This window comes from Grampus griseus, assembly GCF_964374135.1.
Source record: "Grampus griseus genome assembly, chromosome: 1".
NCBI lineage: Eukaryota > Metazoa > Chordata > Mammalia > Artiodactyla > Delphinidae > Grampus > Grampus griseus.
The window spans coordinates 175,257,571-175,275,520 of record NC_139017.1 but is presented as its reverse complement, the minus strand read 5'-3'; the positions used below and the strand labels follow the sequence as shown (position 1 = coordinate 175,275,520).

General features: G+C 49.9%; 1 protein-coding gene across 1 annotated transcript in view; it reads left to right on the top strand.

Moving 5' to 3' along the window:
* PEX14 (peroxisomal biogenesis factor 14) overlaps window positions 1-17,950 on the top strand; it is a 137,228-nt gene that overhangs the window by 116,537 nt on the left and 2,741 nt on the right. Inside the window, exons 5-8 of the mRNA XM_082675724.1 lie at window positions 9,619-9,704; window positions 13,001-13,103; window positions 14,268-14,365; window positions 17,644-17,735. Coding sequence (XP_082531850.1) covers window positions 9,619-9,704; window positions 13,001-13,103; window positions 14,268-14,365; window positions 17,644-17,735 — 379 coding nt within the window. The remainder of the gene's footprint in view (window positions 1-9,618; window positions 9,705-13,000; window positions 13,104-14,267; window positions 14,366-17,643; window positions 17,736-17,950) is intronic.

Below are 17,950 nucleotides of genomic sequence, written 5' to 3'. Positions count from 1 at the left end.
CTTCTTTTGTGAAGTGTCTGTTCCAATCTTTGTCCTTTTTAAATTATCTTCTTATTATTGAGTTGGAAGAGTTCTTATATATTCTAGATTCAAGTTCTTTGTCAGGTGTATGCATGGTTAGTATTTCCTCCCAGTCTGTGGCTAGCTTTTTCGTTTGCTTTACGTTGCCTTCTGAAAAACAAAAGATTTAAAAATTGATGACATCCATTTATCATTTTTTTTTTTAACAATTCATGGTTTTTGTGTCCTACCTGTGAAGCCTTTGCTTACCCCAAGGTTGGAGAGATTTTCCCCTGTGTTTTCTTCTTGAAGTTTTATAGTGTTAGCTTTTATGTTGAGATCTGTGATTCACTGTCAGTTAACTTTTGTGTGTGGTGTAATGTGAAGGTCAAGGTTCATTTTTCCCTAATGGCTGTCCCCTTGTGCCACCACCAGATGTTCAAAGATTATCCTGTCCCCAGTGAGTTATGTGTCCCTTTATCAAAATGCAATTGTTTATATATACATGGGTCTGTTTCTAGCCTTATTTAAAAAAATTTTTTAAGCTATTGAAGTATATTTTACACACAAACTCGCCCATTTCAAGTGTCCAATCAAATGATTTTTAATAACTTTACTGAACGATGCACTCATCTATCAGTTTTAGAGCACTTTCATTCTCCAAATAAGATCCTTTTTGCTCATTTACTGTTAATCTTACCTCATCTCCAGGCAACCACTAAGCTACTTTCCACCACTGTAAATTTACCTTTGCTGGGCATTTCAGGTAAATGGAATCATACAGTATGTGATCCCTTGTACCTTCCTTCTTTCACTTAGCATGTTTTTGAGGTTCTCCATGTTGTATCATGTAGCACTACTTCCTTCCTTTTTATTGTTGACTAGTATTCCATTGTATGGATGGGCCACATTTTGTCTGTCAGTTCACCAGCTGGTGGACGTTTAGGTTGTTTCCAGTTTTGGCCACAGGACTCATGCTGCTGAGGGTGTGTGTGGGCAAGTGTGTGGACGTACGTTCTCATTCCTCCTGGGTAGCCATCTAGGAGTGTGATTGCTTGCTCACGTGGCAGTTCTATATTTCTGGCTTCTTAATATTTTTTCTTATCAGCTTTTTTTAAAAATTTATTTTATTTTTGGGTCTTCATTGCTGCGCACGGGCTTTCTCTAGTTGCAGCGAGCGGGGGCTACTCTTCGTTGCAGTGCGCGGGCTTCTCATTGCAGTGGCTTCTCTTGTTGCGGAGCACGGGCTCTAGGTGCGTGGGCTTCAGTAGCTGTGGCACACGGGCTCAGTAGTTGTGGCTCGCAGGCTCTAGAGCACAGGCTCAGTAGCTGTGGTGCACGGGCTTAGTTGCTCCACGGCATGTGGGATCTTCCCGGACCAGGGCTCGAACCCGTGACCCCTGCATTGGTAGGAGGATTCTTAACCACTGCACCACCAGGGAAGCCCTCTAATCAGCTTTTTTGAAGTATAATTTATATACAATAAGATTAATCCATTTTAAGTGTACACTTTGATGAGTTGTACATGCTGTAACTCAACTCGTGTAACCAATACTATAGTTTCATGTACTATAACGAAAGACTAAAATTTCATGTGAATGGAATCATACAGCACATATTCTTTTGTATCTTAGCGTAATGCTTGTGAGATTGATCCAGGTAGAAAATAGTTTAGACTTCGTGAACTACACATTTCTGTCACATATACCCCCCCCCCACCATCCTTTAAAAATATGAAACCCATTCTGAGCTCACAGCTGAAAAAAAAGCAGGATGAGGTGGGACTTGGCCAACTGGGCAGAGTTTGCTAACTCCCGTGACTCTGATGTATGGTTATTTCACAATTTGTTTATCCATTGACCATTGGTGGCTGTTTGGGTTGTTTCCAGTTTGGGGCTATTATGAATAATGCTTCTATGACATTCGTGTACAAGAAGTCTTTGTATGCATAGATATTTCCTTTCTTTTAGGTAAATACTTGAGAGTGGAATGCCTTAGTCACATGTTAGGTGTATGTTTAACTTTGTAAGATATTGTAAACCTATTTTCCAAAATGGTTGTGGCATTTCTTTTTTTTTTAACTTTTTTTCTATATTATTCTTTTAAAAAAATTATTTTTATTTTTTGGCTGTGCCACGAGGCATGTGGGAATCCCAGTTCCCCAACCAGGGATCGAACCCTCACCTCCTGCAGTAGAAGCGCAGAGTCTTAACCACTGGACTACCAGGGAAGTCTCCTGGTTGTGCCGTTCTACATTCCTGTCAGCAATGTGTGAGAATTTCGGTAGCTCCACGTCCTTGTCAACATTTGTTATTCTCAGTTTTTAAGTTTAACCAGTCTAATGTGTAGGTAATAGAATCTCACTGTACTTTTAATTTGTGTTTCTCTAATGACTAGTGATGTCAAGCATATTTTCATGTGTTTATTGGTCATTCATGTACTTTTGTGAAGTGTCACTTTTAAAAATCACCTTGTTTGTCTTTTCATTATTACGTTGTGAAAGGTCTTTATATATTCTGGTTACAGGTCCTTTATCAGATATATGTTTTATAGATGTTTTCTCCCAGCCTATGGAGATGTTTTCTTGACAGTGCCTTTTGAAAAGCAAAAGCTTACAATTTTGATGATGTCCATTTTATCATTTTTTTTTCCTTTTATGGTTCATGCTTTTTTTGGTTGTTTTTGTTTTGTTTTGTTTTTAAAAGATTTTTTGATGTGGACCATTTTTTTAAGGTCTTTATTGAATTTGTTACAATATTGCTTCTGTTTTATGTTTTGGTTTTTTGGCCGGGGGGCATGTGGGATCTTAGCTCCCAACCAGGGATCGAACCTGCACCCCCTGCATTGGAAGGCGAAGTCTTAGCCACTGGACTGCCAGAGAAGTCCCTGGTTCATGCTTTTTGTATCTTAGGATGTGTTTGCCTACCCCAGGGTTGCAAAGATTTTCTTCTGTGTTTTCTGTTTTCTTAGTTTTTTCTTTTTTGTTTAGGTGTATGGTCTATTTTGAGTTAAATTTTATGTATGGTGTAAGGAAAGAGTCAAGGTTCATTTTTTACCCCCTACAGATATCCAGTTGTCCCAGCACAATTGTTGTGAAGATTATCCTTTTCTCATAGAACTGCCTTGGCTTCTTTGTCAAAAATCAGTTGACCACACAAGCATGGGTCCATTTCTGGACTCTTCTGAATTCTTACAGTTTAATTAGAGCTCATATTTTTTAGTCTGTGAGTGAGGATATAGATATGCCTCTCAGTGTCCTTCCTGCCTACAGATGACACTGCTGATAGCATTGCAGCCCATGAGAAGTGGAAAAGATCGTCTTTCACAGGACGTTCATGTGAAGACAGGCCTTCGGTTTTCAAATGTGACTTCTGTTGAGCTGCTGTGGTGCCTTTGCCTTCCAGGCTGCCCAGGTGCTTCTGTTCAGAGCAGAGCTGCTCTGTTACTAGTTGCTGTGCTCTGGGTCGGTTTGTCTTTCTGGCCGCTGCCAGCCATCCACAGCTCAGCCTGTGGTACCTTTCAGCTGGGCACCAGTCTCCCTGTGCATTTAGCCTGGCAGTCCTTTCCTGTAACAAGCAGTGATCTGGCAGACTGGCTTTATTCCAGTACCTCACTGTGGATGAGCCTGTCTTATCATTCAGTTTTCAGCGTGCCTTGCGAACAAAGCTGATGGGATGATTTGAGAAGCTACTGCTGTGTGGAGTCACGGCTCCAGCCTTGAAGAGCCTGGAGGGGAACGCAGCTAGGCTTGCCCAGTGCCTGCCACTGCCCTGCCCTGTGCTCAGGCTGCCAGCCTCCCCTAGGACTTGATAGCATCTCCCTGTTGTCAGGATCCAGATTGTCTCAGCAGGATGATTTCATGACAGCTTTCAGCTCTCTTTTGTTGACGACTCTTTACTGGATTGTGGGATTTCCTTGGTGTCCGAGAGTCCCTGAGTCGGTGGTTTCATGCTGTGTTGTGTGCGCGATTCCTGCTCCACATGTGTGTCCTTATTTGGTGATGTCTGTTCTCGCCTGCTAGGTGAGACTCTCTTGGTAGGTTGAGATACAAATAAAGGAACTGAGTAATGTTGGTTTAGTTGGTGTTCAGTGAAGGGTTAGGGAGCCCTAGGGTTCAGCTTTCCTGCCCCTGAGGCGGCTGCCATATACCATGGATTCACCGGAAGCCCTAACCTTTTGGGAAGGCAGGCCCTGTGGACGCTGTCAGAGGTCAGGCTAGTTGATGGAGTCCTTGAGAGGGCAAGGAAGGCGTTGAGTTCCAAGGAACCTGACGTTCTTCTCCCTACAGTAGTCTGACCTCTGACCTCGTTGCAGCCTCAGACGTGAAGGCAGTCCCAGAAATGCGCAGCTCTGCAGGAGGGGAAATGCTGCCACAGTCGACTGCCTGTTCATCCTCAGGAGAGGCCAGCCATGCGGTGCTGGTAAAGTGCTGGGCCTTGCGACGAGTTGGCAGGTCAAGCCCGTTGGGCGAGTGCTGGAGACAATTGGAATCTGAATGACAGTAAAAAATATCATTGTCCCTGGGTTCTTCTTTTTTTGTTTTGCATTTTTTGGGGATTTCAGTAAATTTTTATTTAAGTGGCCAGAAGTATAGAGAGTGGTACTTCAGTAGAGTTCTACCATTTAAAGGTCCTTTGATGATAAATGTGTAACAGTGGAAAGTGTGCTAGTTTGGGATTCAGAAGACCCAGGTTCTAATTTGACATGAACTACCTGTTACCTTACAGGCATGTACATAATATCTCAGAGTCTTCGTTCCGCATCTGTCCATTGAGAGATTTGGGCTAGAAACTCTTTTAAGACCCTTGATAAATCTGATGAAACTTGAGTTGTCTTTCTTTTCTACCTCATCGAGATAGGCAAGTGACAAGATGTAGAGAGATTATTCCGGGCACTGAATTGCCACAATTATTAGCAACACAAGAGAAGTCAAAAAAGCTGTCCTGTGAGTGAGATTACTGATTCTCTTCATGCAGTGATGCTGACAGGTAGGCCTGGGTAAATGGTGTGAGTTCACAAACTTGTTTATTCACCTTGTTGTTCCTAAGCCTGTGGAAAAATGTAGGCAGGCACCCAAGGCAACGCATTCTGTATGTCACAATTTCAAGGCAGCCTTTTTTACTTAAACCCTTCTCTGTGTATTCTAAGTCATTTTCCTCTGCCCGTACACCTCCCAAACTTCACTCAAGTTCTTCCTTTTCTCTTGTTGTCCTAAGAATGTCAAAATTATTGAGTCTTTTCATTTTTACTATGCTGGTGTCTCTGAGAAACTCGCTGACAGACACCTGTTATGACTGATGTATTAATGTTCACTGTCCCTGGGTTCTTTAAATCTAGGAAAAGCTCTGCCGCCTTCAGTCAAATGGTCTGTGCTTGATGAGAAGAGAAAACTGTCTTTGGGACCATCTGGTGGTGGTGTGGAACCAGGCCTCTTGCCAGCTTGGCCCCCAGTCTGCCTTGTCTGCAGGTGGGCGTCTTTGTCAGGCTAGAGGCTCTGAAGCTTTGGAAAAGCTCATTCATTCCACTTCCCTTACTTTTGAGCTGGAGCAGAAGAGCGACTGGCCCTATTTTCTGCCCTTGACTGTATTTTCTGGACATTCAGGAGCATAGTGACAAGAGGCTGTAGCTCCGAGGTGCCCTGGGTTCCCTCATTGGGGGTCTGCACTGGGCTTAGAAAAAATTGGCCCCAGGGTGGGCAGCGGGGAGGGCTCCAGGTGGTCGTGGCTGGGGTCTGAGCTAGTTTGAGGTCATGCCGAGTGCTTTCTCAGTTGCCCTGGTCTGTACCCCTTGAAAGGCGTGCCATGGATAAGGGTTATCTCCGTCTTAGTTTTTCTCTTTTTTCATTTTGCCACAAGACAGGATTGTATCACACATCTCCAAAATGAGTAAAATGGCATTTCAGCTTCTTGTCTTTATAGACTCTCTGAACTTTAGGAAAGATCATTCTGGTCCCTTTTCATTAATAATGAAAACCAGGGGGCAATAAAACGTTCTTAACGTGAGCACGGCAGAAACAAGGAGCAGTGCAGGGGTGAAGGTGCGGCTGGCAGGGAGCCACAGGTGTCTCTTGGTGCTTGAGGAGGTCAGGCTCCGGAGAGGGGGGAGCAGTGGTAGGAGGGGTCCTGGTTCTTGGACCCCTGACCTGCCAGCATCTGCTCAGCCTCGGCTCTGTTACCCGGAACGAGAGGCTGCACTTCTCAAGGCATGCACTGTGTGTTTGCAGGAAAGAAGAAGGATGCAGCAAACTTTGGGTTCTGGTCCAGTTTTCAGCCCAGTTGCAACTGTTTTCCTGTAAGATATTTAGTGGGTATTTGAGAAGTCACTGGTGAGTAGAACTTTCTGGACATGTGCCCATTTTGAATACTTTCTCTGGGGATTTTTGCAGCACAGATGGACGTTCTGGGTGTGGATTGAAGCCCCACGGAACAGCGTGGGGCTTCAATCCACAGCGACTCTTTAGAAAAGTGGCAAGGTTACTCTGTCTTTGCTTTTTCCTCCTAAAAATGAACTTGCACCAGATGTTGGAATCAAGGCAGTCAGAGCAGAGCAGGCTGAGCCGAGAGAGGTGCCTGCTTGGGACCTGGAGCCTCCTGGCTTCTCAGGGTCACAGTGAAAGGTCTACCTCAGCGGTCTCAGGGTTTTCCATTTCACGATCAGCGGTCGCTTCTCTATGTCGCTCCGCATCGGATGGGGGTGTTCACTGCAGGTCAAAGAGCAGAGCTCCCTTCTGGAGACAGTGTGTAGACGTGAACCCTGAGTGTCACTGTGCAACCCTGGAGAGGAGTGGGGAGTCTTGGCTCGCCGTGACCCAAACCCCAGAACCCGTTAAAGAATAGATCGATAAGTTTGCATAAACGTGAAAACACTCTGTGCCACAAAAAGCAGACCATAAGCAGAGTCAAAAGAAAAATATACTAGGAAGAATTTTTACAACTCCTTTCACAGACAGAGGGTGAATTTCCCTGTTGTATAAGAAGTTTCCATGAATTGAGGGAGGAAATTTAATAAAGAAATTGAGTAGAAAAGTAGGGAACATATAGTATACCAAAAAGGAGGTGCAGATGAAAAGATTGCTCAGTCCTCACTTGTAATAAGGTAAATGCAAATTAAAGCTAGAGGGAGGTACTATTGCTTTGCTCTAGTACTGGCAGAAATCTGCGCGTGTGCTTAACCCATTATGTTGGGGTGGCTGTGAGGAAACATGTGGGAATGAACTGGTTCAGCCCCCGTGGAGGACAGTTTGGCAGGCTATCTCAGACTGCTCTGGCCCAGCCTCCTAGGAGTTCACGTTTACAGATGGACTTGTACATGTACATGAGATGCCATATGTACACGCTCACTGATGGCAGCGTTGTGTGAAATAGGAAAAGACTGGAAATCATCTAAATGTCCATCATTAGGGAATTGGTTTAATGGAATATTATGCAGCTTTAGCAAAAAAGAAGAATGAGAAATGGGGGGAAAGAGAAGGAAAATAATGCCCATGTGTGTTGCCTCATACTTGCATAAAAATTCTCTGCAGGGTAAAGAAGAAACTTTTAACACAGTGGTTCTTGGTGGTGGAGGAAGCCTCTTTGCAGTAGACTGACGTGTGCTGCGTGATGTTTAGACCATGTGCGTGTATTACCTATTCAAAAACTGTAAGCTCAACAAGGGAGTTGATCACAGTCTGTGCAGGAGACCCGGGCTGGGCCACATTGGGAAACTCACGTGGAATCCACAGGCGGGGCAGGGTCGGGTGGCCAGGGAGAGACACTCTTCCAGGCTCTCCCATCACCGTTGTCTCTGCCCCCTGAGAGCCCACTTCAGCAGCTCAGGGAGGAGGGAGCGTCCGCCTCGCCCCCTTGGAGGTCTTTGCCACTTGGATCCCCGATCAGACTGCATGCCAGCAGCCCCTCCTCCCCATGTGCTCATGTCCTGCCGAGGACTTTAAGAACCGCCCCTCTCCTGCTCTCCTTTGGTCATGAAGCACCAGGACGTGGCCAGTACCTGCAGGCCCAGGGGAGGGGGACGGCTGGAGCCACAGGTGTCCGTCTCAGAGGAGATGAGGCGCCCGGCCGCGTGTGGAGTGTGGTGGCTCTTCCTCCCTCACCTTCTCTCTTAGATCCACTTCCAGATACCAGGTCCTTGTCGCAGCAGCGTGCCTCGGGTGGGTGCCTTCTGGGTCACTGTCCTGGCACCTAGTCTGAGTCCACAGACTGGTGGTGTCCTGCACCACTGATGGTTCTGGAAACAGTGACCCACGCACCACCACCACCCCCCGCCGCCCCCTGCCCAGTTGCCGGTCCCTTGAGAGGAGGCAGCTGGGTGGCCTGAACGCGGCTGCTCCAGGTAGACGTTCCAGAAGGAGCTCGTGCTTTCCCGTGTGCCTGACAGAATCGCTGGGCATCACATCAGATTATGGGCATGAAAGCACTTGTAAACAGTTCATGGGGAAGGTTATGAAGTAGAAAATTCTCCTCTCCTCCTCTGGAACTAGAAGTTCATTCAGGGCTTGGAGGGGACTCTGTGTTCCAAAGGGCCTGACCCTACATGAAGACCGGCTGCCTGTGTCCGGATCCCCTGAGACGGTCCGTCCTGGACTCAGTCCTTTTCGCCTTTGGAGGCCCCTTGCGGTAGCCTCTCCCTGCTTTCTTGCCTCTGCGGCCTCGCACCTGTAGCTGCCCTCCGTGCTCCCTGATGTTGTTCTCCCAGAACACAGAGCCGTGACCACGTCACTCCCTGGTTCAGAGCCTTCAGTGACCCCGCTGCTTGTGAAACGATGGCCAGGTTCCTTGTATGCGCTCACCGCCAGGCCAGCCTTTCCCACCTTCCCCCCACCCCGCTCCCCCCACCACTCCCCTCTCTGCTCTTGCTGTCTCTTGGCCAGCAGTAGCCCCCTCACCCTGGGTGAAGCCCAGGGGCTCCCCCGTCTGCTTGAGCACAGGTCAGCCTCAGCCTTTGCACTTCCTTGTACCCTGCCTGGAGCGTCGTGCCCGGGACCGCACAGGTCTCGGCATCCTCCTCCACCGAGGCCCTGCCATCCACACTCTCTCCTGGTCCCGTTCGGTGTTCTCAATCGCTATCTGGAGCCGCCTCGTTCGGTCGTTGGTAGGCTGCCTCCTCTCCACCAGGCTCCATGTGAGAGCAGAACAGAACAGGGCAGGGGTCTCGCCACCACTGTAACCCGTGCCTACGGCACTGTCGTCCACCCTGTCAGGGCTTCCTCAAGTTGAATAAACAGGTGATGCAGCCTTTGCCCTGCTCTGAGGTGGCTCCAGGCTCATGTAGGAGGGTGTGTGGGCATGTATTCGTGCACACCTAGGTGTGCTCATGGCAGCCTCACTGGATCCTTTATTCCTCGAAGTGGGGCCCGTGCCCTAGGTCTTCAGAACACCTCTGCCGCCCGCCTCCCACCCTGGGCCTCAGCCCGCCTAGACACCAGCCCATGGCAGCTGCGCAGTCCAGGGGCCTGGGAGGAGGAGGGAGGCGCAGCCCAGCCGCATCCTGATGCTCACCCCCATCCGAGCACGAGACACACCCCCCGACTGAGATGAGGGGCCTGAATCCACGTGCTTTCCTGCCTCAGGGGGGACGCCAGTGCCTCTTCTCCTGACGTGCCTTTTCCCCCGACCTTAGGCCCTGCGGGTTCCCGGTGGAGAGATTACAGCGCCTTGGCCATCATCATGGCAGGGATAGCGTTTGGCTTTCACCAGCTCTACAAGGTAAGCTGCCCCTCCCTGCACCCCCTGGGCGCTGCCCTGAGCCCGGGGGCAGCAGTGGGCCTGCCTGCAGAGGCCGAGCGCCCTGATGATCTCGCTCGCTGAGGGGCGTCCAGGTCAAGTCCTGGTCCTGTTCCCACCCGGGTGGGTGCGCTTGGCAGGTTCAGACCCGCCTCATCTGCTAGACTCGGCATCTCCCCTCCAAGTCCCTGTGCAGCAGGGACCCCGTCGATCAATGAGCCACATCAGGTACTTAGAACAGTGCCTGGCACTTAGCAGGCCAGACCTTTTTGAGAGACAGAATGACGTGTGGTTAAGGGCATGAACGCTGGAGCCCAGCTGCCTGTGTTGCATCCTGGCTCTACCACTTGGCAGCTGTGTGACCGCAGGCTCAGCGGTTCTGTGTGTAACATGGGAACAATAGTATCTACCTTACGAGGCTGTTGTGATGCTGAAAGGAGTCACTGCTCCCCTGGGAAGTGCTCTGAGCCCAGCACACAGGAAGCGCTCTGCACGCTCTTGAGAATCTCAGTACGAACGTATCTACAGGATCTACCTTTTCCCCCTATGTATTGTGTTGGCATCCATGTAGACCTAGGGTTTTTCATGGACTACGTAGTCAACCCTCAGGATCCCAGAGTTCATTGCTTACAACGGAGCTGCAGGCAGGAAGTAACATTTACTTCCTTGATACCAGATACTAATCAGACACTAATTACCAGCTACTAACTTTGATTTGAAGCAAGTTGAGTCTTTTTTAGAAGATGCAGAGCCAGGGTAGGTCCCCAGAGACAAAAGGTAAAAGAGTGGCTGGAGGACTTACTCTCTGCTGGTCCTTTCCTTCTGAGGCCACCTGCGACTCCATCTCTGATTTGGAGATTTTTAAAAAAGAATCTGAATGACTATCCAGACTCACGTTGTAACTTTTTTTTTTTTTTTTTTTTTTTTTTGGTCACGCCACACAACTTGCTAGATCCTAGTTCCCCGGGATCAAACCTGTGCCCACTACAGTGGAAGCACGGAGTCCTAACCACTAGACCGCCAGGGAAGTCCCCCCATGTTTAATTTTAGCACATGAAACATGTTTCAGCATTGTACTATGGGATTCTTAATTTTTCACTTAAGTGCAAACGCTAATGACAGAGTTGTAGCAGAATATAATCTTTTCAGTGTAACATTTATTCTTGAAGTTGGGAATCTCCACATTAGAAATCCAGAAACAAGATGTTCTGGGTCCTGGGACTTCTCCCTCTGATGCCATTGTGTCCTGAAAGTCTATTTCCAACCACTGACTGCATACAGTCACCAGGAAGAAGAATATGCTAAGACAGGATTCTCACATCAATGTCCCAGCTCTACTAAGCGGTACCTGATAGTCACATGGCTGCCCTTGGACGGCCTATGATCTGGTGGAGACAGAAAGCATAGCTCCCCTTGGAGCAAAGCAGAGATATCATCAGTTGTTTCCACGAAGCTCTGATCTTTAGTCTCTGCTTTAAAAAAGAAGAGACATTGGGGCTTCCCTGGTGGTGCAGTGGTTGAGAGTCCGCCTGCCGATGCAGGGGACACGGGTTCGTGCCCCGGTCCGGGAAGATCCCACATGCCGCGGAGCGGCTGGGTCCGTGAGCCACGACCGCTGAGCCTGCGCGTCTGGAGCCTGTGCTCCGCAATGGGAGAGGCCACAACAGTGAGAGGCCCACGTACCGCAAAAAAAAAAAAAAAAAAAGAAGAAGAGACATTGGAAGATTAGTCACGATGGTGACAAGAGAATTTAAAAAACATCTGCTAAATTAAAAAACAAAAAGGAGAGGTAAGCTGTTATCTTGTTTTATAAATATGTAAAGATTTAGGCTGGGGTAGTGTATGTGTTCCTTTCCTCAGCATTTTTGATCTTAGAAATGGAATTTTTAGTCCATTACACGTGTAAGAATTTCTTGACTTTTATACTTTGGAAATTTTCAACCTGGAACGTAAGGCTCCATTTTATGAGTTTCGGCTCGGCTGTGGGTAATAACTCACACGATGGTTGAAAAGCACTTTGCAAAATAGAAAATGCTTCTATATGTATGCTAAATAGTGATCTTCACTTAGGAGCTGCTCTTGAAATGAGTTCTCTGACAGGCCCCTTGTGAGAGACCTCCTTTCCCTTCCCCAGTACAGAAGCCTTAATGGAGAAGTTGCCATCTTTTCCTGTCTGGGGCCCGAATGGAGTAAGAACCAAAGTCTCTTTTGGTCACACCTGCCAGTTACTACACCTGCCAAGCTTGCACTCTGCCACCCCTGGTACCACCCCAGTAAAGTTGGTGACTGGTCTCACGCTCCTAAGATGGGGGGCTCCACGTCCAGAGCTTTTGGAGTTTGGAGCCCATGTTCTTTCGTCCAGCTCTCCCAGCGGGCACCTTGCCGCCCACCTCTAACCCTTCACACTTCCAAGCAGGCAGTCAGTTACCAGCTGCGCCCTGTCTGCCTTCTTCCTGAATGTTCCGAGATTCTCAGAACATTCAAGATTGCCCTGCAGCATCAGCTTCCTTTTTCCCCCACGGTCAGTGTCTCCTGATTCTGCTCCTTGCTCCCCCTTCTGCCCCGTGTCTCAGTTCTGGGAGAGTCTGGCTGCATTTAACTCTTATCTGAAGGAAGCTTGTTCTGAGGATTCAAGGCTTTTCGAAGAAGAATGGGTGTGACCTCCTTAGGTAGCCTCGGAATACCCATATTATTATCCCCTCCTAGTGAAAGAGCCAAAGGTCCCACAAATCTATTGTGGATTTTGATCTTGTTTCTTGAATAATTTTTTTGTTTATTTTTACTTGTTTGTTTCCGAATGGAGAATTCATTCACGTGGTTCAAAATGTTAAAGGTTCAGAAAAGTGTACAGCAAACTTCCCTCCCACTCCGCCCTGGAAGCCACCAGTGGTACCACTTCCTTGGATAACCTTTTGCATTTTTATGATATACAACTTTTAAAGTAGAATTCTGAGTATTTTTGGACACAAGTATTGTATATAGCAACATTTAAAAATCTAAAAGAACCAAAAAGTGCTCCATCATAGTGGGTCAAATTGATTTTTTGTGTCCCTGTTCCCTGGTTCTGGTCCTGATTCAGACAGAGTTTTTTTTTTTTTTTTTATGTGGTTGTAATCACAGCCTCATAATTTTCGGATGTCTTGTTCATTTACGGTGTTGGCATAGGGTTTCCGAAACCCAGGGTTGATGGAGAGAAAGTTGGTCGGCAGAATTTGAGAGACTGTTGAAGAGTATCCCAAGTACGTACCCATTCCTCATGTGCACCCTGCTTCTCGCAGAAATACCTGCTCCCCCTCATCATGGGCGGCCGGGAGGACAGGAAGCAACTGGAGAGGATGGAGGCGAGTCTCTCAGAGCTGAGTGGCAGCGTGGCACAGACAGGTAAAGATTAATGACTCCACCAAGTCACCCCTCAAAGCCTTCTCCGAGCAGCCCCTTCTTTGTCCCCTCCCCTCTCCCCTCCGTCTCCACTTTATGTGGTGACTTCATTTATCTGCTCTGAGAATCTGTTCACATTTGCAAATGAAGCCGCCGTCATTTCGGTTTAATTTGAAATTGCTTGTTTACTGTCGGCGCGGCCTCAATTAATTATGTTTTTACGGAAAGGCTCCCAACCTCAGAATATTAATAAGGGGAATAAAATGACAGCCTTTCTAAGGGCTGTAAAGTTCATTTTTAATTTCTGCTTCTATGAGGTTTTCAGGGGGGTTTTCAGCAATTTTCCCCCTTCCCTCTAAGAATCCAACACAGGGTCAAGAGAGGCTGTAATTACTGCGGCTCCAGGGACCCCGGCCACCTCCTCTGTCATCGACTCCACGGGGCTCACGTTCATTACCCGGTGCCCCAGTGATGGCCCAGATTAGCTGGGACCTGTCGCGCCAGAGGTGGTTTTCTCCTTTATAAACTTGTTTACTAGATGGAGCCTCTGAATCTAAAAACTCTGGCAAACTAGAGAGCCACCTGTCCCAGGCAGGAGTCTGTCCCTCGGGGGCATGTTTGTGAAGCCCTCGGAAACCCTCTGGAGCACGTGCCCTGCTGGCATGTCTCCTTGGAGGCTGACGGTGGGCCGGGAGCTCCAGCAGCCTCTGGGTTGGGTGGGGAGGATAGGAAGGAGCAGTAAGGAAATGGGATTTGCAGTTTGTAACCGCTCGGGGATGCTGTGGACTGAGATGTCTCTCTCCCAGGATTGGAGACTTGCCATGAGTTCTGTAGTGGCGTGGGGAGGCCCGGGAGATGGGGGATGCAGGCAGGATGGAAGTTGCAAGAGCCAAGCGAATCATAAACAGATATAATTAGAGGGGAGAGGTTTTGGACGGATATACTGTTGACCACGGACAACTGCACAATAGAAAGATAAAGTAGAAATACTAGAGGTTAGATACGGTGCAGGTAGATGCCCCAGAGTGCAGATGAATTATGTGGATTGCACGGGCCGGGGGCGGGGGGAATGTCTGCAGATAAACTAGATGCAGCAGCTTATAGGTGTGTGGACAGAAGGAAGGATCTGTATCATTTAACAGAGATGCAACTGCTCTTTCCTCCCAGTGACTCAGTTACAGATGACTTTAGCCTCTGTCCAGGAGCTGCTGATTCAGCAGCAGCAGAAAGTCCAGGAGCTCGCCCACGAGCTGGCCACAGCCAAGGTACTTGTCCCTGACCCTCTGGTCCCTCTAGGTCCGGGTCTGCCCTGCACGGCTCTTCACTCCCATCCTTTGTGCCCAGTTCACTGCATCTGCTGGGGTCTGATGTTGTCTCTTCTGACACCGGTGACCCTGCCCTTGTAGAGACAGGAGGCGGTCACCGTGCTGGTGGTGTGGCATTCAGTGACGGAGGCTGTCCTTTCTGTCTCCGTGTCACCTCCCAACAGGAGGGAGGAAAAGCAGCTCTGTGCCTGTGGCCCTCCCGTGGCAGCACATGCCCCAGATCTGGTGGTGGCCGGTGTCGACACAGGATGGTCTCCACCACAAGTTAGGTCAGAGGTCCTGGCGTTGCCAAGAGCGATTGCAGGGAACAGGGTGGGAGGAGTGTACCCAGACCCTGGGCTGACATGCTGCCGTGGGTGGGTTCTCCAAACCCAGGCCTCGGGATCCGGTAACCCCCAGAGGAGTGTAGACCCACCTGGGGTCGACTGAGGCGGCTTCCTTGCCTCACTTGGCACATCTGGAGCTGTCTTGGCAACATCAGACCCTAGGATCAGACCACTGGGGTTCAGGCTCTCCTGTGCCCCGTGCTACCTGTGTGACTGCAGACAAGCGACTTGCTGTTCCCTCGTCTGTAAGAAGGAGCTGTACCGCACCTCCCTCGTTGCCTGTCCCCACTGAGGACAGAGCCTGGCTCCCGTCAGCCCCAGGATGGCAGGCTTTGGGTCTGGGTTCTGTGCATGTGTGACAGGGTGTTCCCGACACAGACTGGGCCCGGGAGACAGTGGTCCAGTGGCTCCAGGGCATCCACTGCCCTCCCCACTCCATCCAAGGCCTCCCGGGTTGCTTTCTGGCTGCTTCCACGCAGCCGTGCTGTAAAGGATCTTGCTCCGAGCAGCTCTCCCAGAGGAAGCCCCACCCCAGTGCGCGACTCCGTGTGAGCCGGCGCTCTTGTGAAGGGGGTCCCCGAGAATCCTCTCATGGGGTACCCCACCCACGGAGGCCAGTGGCCACCGCCAGCCACCGTGCACGCTCCCCGCGGGCGGGCGGGCGGGCGGGCGGCCCATAAAGCAGCTGAGGAGGCAGTCACGGCCTGTGACCACCTCTCCTCCATTGTCTTTTGGAGCGGCAGCCTGCCAGTGGCCAGAAGCCTTTCCAGAAATTGGAAAACTGTTTTCAGACCTTAAGCATTAAGATTAAGACCACATGTTGCATTTTAGGAGGGGAGGGGGGCCCGGGGTAGCGTTTGGTGGTTGAGCGCCGCCTCTGAGGGTGTCTCGTGCTTGTTTTTCTGATGCCCCCGCGCCTGCCCCCAGCCCCTTTCATTCTCTGCTGTGCTGAAGCCGTGCTCACTGGTGTCTAAACCCATCTGTGTGAAGGCTTCGGTTACCCCATAAACCAAAGACTCAGAGCTGTGTTTTCTCAGCTGTAATGTAAGTTTTTATATCTGGCTTCCAAACCCCTACTGCAGCACTGTAAAAAATTAAAAAGAAGAGCATTCAGTAATTAAAAAACCTACATAAAACTGAAGGCTGGGAGTTTTCTACAACTGTTTTTTAGAGACTGGCTAAAAAGCCCCAGATGTCAGATTTTATTTCTAAATCCTGGCATCTGGCACCATATGCGTTTGGAAATTTGAGTCCTTTGTAGGCCGGTGAGTGGAAATTGCTCCCTTGTTAATGGGCTGCTATAGCTTTCAAGGTCTCAGAGAGGCCAGAGCAGTGGCTCCTGGGTCTGCGCTGTCTGGTGGTCTGGAGTGGGGACCCCAAGGGGATGTGTGTGAGGGCGGCCGAGCGCCTGTGTGCGCTCGTTCCGAGGCTGCCCGGGGTTTCTTTCCTGAGGCCTGCAGCCCCCGCGGGGGGCGCTTCCCGCTGTGGAGCCGGGCTGGGGCTGCCGGCCGAGGCAGGACCCACAGCACCCCTCACCCCACCTTAGAGCCCCGCAGGCTGATGGGAATGTGCGGGGCCCCTCCGCGCTGCCAGCCTGGGGCTCCCCACACTCTCCTGAACTCAGGGCCCGGGTGTTCTGTGGCAGGCAGCGGGGGCCTTGTACCCGTAAGCAGAGGACCGCGCACCCGAGGCCATCACACCTGGGACTGGCCCGTAAACGCTTCGCAGGCAGCTTGGCCGAGGCAGCTGCCCTTTGGGGGACCTCCTCTCCATCTATCCCAGCAAGATTGCCAAAGAAAGGTGTGGTCGTTTGAAGTTTATATAGAAAACAGTGTCAGCGGGGAAGGTGTGTGGGGGAAGGGTGACGTTTGTCTGAGGTTCCTGTGGCTGCTTCCCCTGTGGGCCCTGCTCCGGGACATCTTCGTTCTCCCTGCTGAACCTTCAGGGTCGTCCTGAAGAGCAGCTGCAGATGGGCGGCCTGGCCCTCGACTCCTGGTTGTGCAGATAGCGGGGCCCAGTGCATGGCCTGACGTTACAGCTGCGTGGGGAAGGGTATCCTGGGCGAAGCCTGCCTTCTGGGCATGATTGAGAGTAGAGCTGGGGGATGGGCCAGGCAGGTGCTCAGGTGTCTCCCTTGACCCTTCAAGGTGGCTCCAGGTACCAGGCTCCTGGTACCTGTGGTTGAGGTGGCTGCCTGTCCCAGCCCCAGAGTTTCCGTGTGTGTGTGTGTGTGTGTGTGTGTGTGTGTGTGTGTGTGTGTGTGTGTGTGTGTGTGTGTGTGTGTGTGTGTGTGTGTGTGATCTCTCTGCAGGGAGAGGGACTTAGGTGGAGGGAGTAGTTGTTGTAGAGATGGAATTTATTTATCTTAATAGTTTTGTTTTAATGGAATGTTTCAAATACATCTGGAAATGGGGGGGCTGCACAGCAAGCCCACATGTTCTGGCTACACAGCTGCAGCCGCTGCCTCGGGCCATCCTGCCATACCCCTACCCGCAGGTGATTTTGAAGCACATCTCAGACAGCATATCATTTCATACTTCAGACACTTCAGTGTGTATCTATAAAAGATAAGGGCTCTTTTGTTGTTGATGTTTTATTTTACATAACCAGGCTGCCACTATCACACCTGAATGCATGGCATGATTCCCTAATATAGTCAGCTATCCAGATAGACTTGTGGGAGTGTTTGTTCTAAGGGAGTCGTCACTTAAACAGAGATCCAGGCAGGCAGACCCCTGAATGGGCTGCAGCAGAACCCTACCGAGGGAGGTTCCTGGCTGGCATGCAGGACACGGAATCCCCCCGGGGTCCTCCTTGCCACCCCAGCAGTCTGAGCTTCAAGGGGTGGGAGGAGGTGCTGCTCTGATCTTCTGTCTCCTGTGTGACTTTCAGGCCACCACTTCCACCAACTGGATCCTGGAGTCCCAGAACATCAATGAACTCAAGTCGGAAATTAACTCCTTGAAAGGGCTTCTTTTAAATCGGTAGGAGCTGAAAAGGCACGGGCTTCTGTTCTGCTCTCTGACTTCGACTTGGGGGAGGGAGCTCTTGGGGCCCATCCAGCCGCCAGCCATTGGGGGCAAGGGAGGGGCACGTCTCCCTGGGGGCCCCCTGTGCGTCCCACCCCAGATTGAGCTGCATGATTCAGGCATTGAGTTTGGGAATCTCTTGCACTGCCACCTTCCCTCCCCGGTTGGCC